This window comes from Pieris napi, chromosome 23 (assembly GCF_905475465.1).
Source record: "Pieris napi chromosome 23, ilPieNapi1.2, whole genome shotgun sequence".
In the NCBI taxonomy this organism is placed as follows: Eukaryota; Metazoa; Arthropoda; class Insecta; order Lepidoptera; family Pieridae; genus Pieris; species Pieris napi.
In genome coordinates this window covers 505,662-509,365 of record NC_062256.1, presented here as the reverse complement: position 1 = coordinate 509,365, position 3,704 = coordinate 505,662, and the positions used below count along the sequence as shown (strand labels likewise).

Genomic DNA, 3,704 nt, shown 5'->3' with positions numbered 1-3,704 from the left:
GTAAGAGAATAATAATAAATATTTATTTATTTAATTTTACAAAATATGTAAACTGAACTTTATTGACTATAATGACTCCTTTTCTAATCGTGATTATTTAATTGTAATTAATTATTTGCATGCAATCAAAAAAGATTTTCAATAATGCCAAAGAAGTATAACTTCTTACGCGCGTACAGAAGTACACGCACCCTTTTTTTAGTAGAAGCTAATTTTTAACCGAATTTAGTAAAAGTCAAAGACATAGAATTATAATTCGAGTTTAATTTTATGTACCATTAAGTTGTTCTGTTGTATACTTCATTCCATATAATTATACTGAATGATGAAATTTCAAACGCAAAGTAAATAAGAATGACTGCAATAAAATATATTACTTTTATTTTATTAGTAAAACAATGATTACTTCACTTATTTAAATTTTTTAATCTGTCAGCAAAATTGTTTCCATATCCAAACGCTTTATATACATTCGCTTTTATAATGGGTTCTTCATTGCTATAACTTTGAAATGATTTTACTTTATCGTATCTTCGTTTATCTTTGAAAAGACTAAGATCATGCTCCCTTCCATGGAAAATAGCATCGCGGACATTTGCTTTTAAATCGTCTTCGTAACTGGAATAATCTGAGTTCTCTGTTATTTTCCAAAAACCTTTTTTCTTTAATTTTAAATCAACTATTTTAGATTTCACTGTTGTATATTGATTTTCTCGCGTAGTCCATTCTCTTTTTGGTGTATATGAAGAGGTTCTTTTATTATATACATTCCGATTATCTATGTATATTGATGATTTTATACTACTTTCAATTTCATATGAAGAACCGGACTCAGTTGAGTTCTCTTGATACCACTTTCTGAACCATCTACTTTTAGTAGTGGTTGACGGTGTGGTGGTTTTCATTTTATATAAATTCTTTTTAACGTATTTTCGGATGTAGTATTTGCTCTTGCGCATCTTCGGCTTCCTTGTTGTTGTGGTTGTCGTCGTTGTTTTACCACGCTGTATGCCTGTTTGATTCTCTTTCTTTCTTATTATCTGATAATAAGGACTTAAAGTTAAGACTATATTGTTATGAGATTCCATAACGTTTACGTTACGGGGAATGTAGAATTTTGTTCCTTTCAACACAATTTTGATGTATTTCAAACACAAAAGATTGTTCACATACTTGCCTAAATGATGAATTAAACAGAAGGCCTAAAGATAATCTCAATTTATGATGACAGAATAGATAAATAAATGAACTGGGTATTACGAGACCTATCTCACCCTAAATTTCTTCTTATACAATTTCATCCTCTCCTTTAATTCTGCCATTATTGTTTTATTTCGAAGATAGTCCAAATCAGTAGTCGACGTTGACTTTGTGGTGTCGAATCCAAGATCGCCAAATAAGTAGTAAACAAGGCGAATATTTTTATCATTTTTCGAAATTCCTTTTTTGCCGTTTGGTCTTTGTCTGCCTTGTTCTTTGCTACTAATTTTCTTGGTTTTATTGATTTTAGTTTTGTTTCTCTGTAGTCTATCGGATGGCTTACCACTACGTAGCTTAGATTGCTTATGATTAGTTTCTGTAATCAATTCATTAATTAGTTTCCGTATTCTTCAGTGTCAATAATATTACGTTAATAGTCAATAGGCATTTGTAGGGATAGAATTAAATAAAAATAATTATTGTAAGTTGGCAATAACGTGAATCTACCGTCATAATGAATAGCTGAAGTTTGTTTGTTTTTTGGTTGTACGCACTAATCTCAGGAAATACTGGTTTAAATTGATTTTTTTTGCGTTTTGAATAGAAGTTATTTCATCGAAGCATCTATAGGTATATAGATTGACTAAGACATCGATAGTTAAGAGTATAAAATTAGCAATAAAATATGATCTATATACAGAAGGTGGCTAAGATTGAAATAAAATCACTCAGCAAAATTCTCTTTTACTTTACCTAGATAAAGTAACTTCGGTCTTTTTTCTACCTATTTTTTAAATATAAAAATTTACATACTTTTAGCCTGATGTCTCCTCACAGATCCAGTCATCCGATTCTTAATAGCATTCTCCAATTCCAACATCAATGTTTTATCCTTCTCCGTTCCTCTGATTCTACTGTAGGGGATGTATAACGCATGTTCTATCAAATCTCTAGAAATGTGTTCAGCCTTTTTAGTTACTTTGGGAAATGCTTGAATATCAGCAAAACAGGATAAAACACTCATAGCATCGCCAGTTTCGAAGGCACTATCCAATACATCGAAAATTGCGTTCGTTTGAGGGGAGAATATTGTTCGTCTGTTTACGTATTGGACGTGGTAGGCTGCTGCTTGACCTATACAAAAATATGTGGATTATGATTTGGTGTTAGGGGCGAAATTTCATGATAGTAGATGGATCGCAATAGAAATAGACATAGACACAGACACAGACATAGACATAGACATAGACATAGACATAGACATAGACATAGACATAGACATAGACATAGACATAGACATAGACATAGACATAGACATAGACATAGACATAGACATAGACATAGACATAGACATAGACATAGACATAGACATAGACATAGACATAGACATAGACATAGACATAGACATAGACATAGACATAGACATAGACATAGACATAGACATAGACATAGACATAGACATAGACATAGACATAGACATAGACATAGACATAGACATAGACATAGACATAGACATAGACATAGACATAGACATAGACATAGACATAGACATAGACATAGACATAGACATAGACAATAGACATAGACATAGACATAGACATAGACATAGACATAGACATAGACATAGACATAGACATAGACATAGACATAGACATAGACATAGACATAGACATAGACATAGACATAGACATAGACATAGACATAGACATAGACATAGACATAGACATAGACATAGACATAGACATAGACATAGACATAGACATAGACATAGACATAGACATAGACATAGACATAGACATAGACATAGACATAGACATAGACATAGACATAGACATAGACATAGACATAGACATAGACATAGACATAGACATAGACATAGACATAGACATAGACATAGACATAGACATAGACATAGACATAGACATAGACATAGACATAGACATAGACATAGACATAGACATAGACATAGACATAGACATAGACATAGACATAGACATAGACATAGACATAGACATAGACATAGACATAGACATAGACATAGACATAGACATAGACATAGACATAGACATAGACATAGACATAGACATAGACATAGACATAGACATAGACATAGACATAGACATAGACATAGACATAGACATAGACATAGACATAGACATAGACATAGACATAGACATAGACATAGACATAGACATAGACATAGACATAGACATAGACTAGACATAGACATAGACATAGACATAGACATAGACATAGACATAGACAAGACATAGACATAGACATAGACATAGACATAGACATAGACATAGACATAGACATAGACATAGACATAGACATAGACATAGACATAGACATAGACATAGACATAGACATAGACATAGACATAGACATAGACATAGACATAGACATAGACATAGACATAGACATAGACATAGACATAGACATAGACTTAGACATAGACATAGACATAGACATAGACATAGACATAGACATAGACATAGACA

General features: G+C 31.9%; 1 protein-coding gene across 1 annotated transcript in view; it reads right to left on the bottom strand.

The window, feature by feature from the left end:
* Positions 1-372: 372 nt before the first annotated feature.
* The window catches only part of LOC125061517, a 7,192-nt gene continuing 3,860 nt past the window's right edge, over positions 373-3,704 (bottom strand). The window contains exons 5-7 of the mRNA XM_047666995.1: positions 2,014-2,334; positions 1,275-1,576; positions 373-1,040 (exon numbers count right to left, since the gene is read on the bottom strand). Coding sequence (XP_047522951.1) covers positions 408-1,040; positions 1,275-1,576; positions 2,014-2,334 — 1,256 coding nt within the window. The 3' untranslated portion in view covers positions 373-407. The remainder of the gene's footprint in view (positions 1,041-1,274; positions 1,577-2,013; positions 2,335-3,704) is intronic.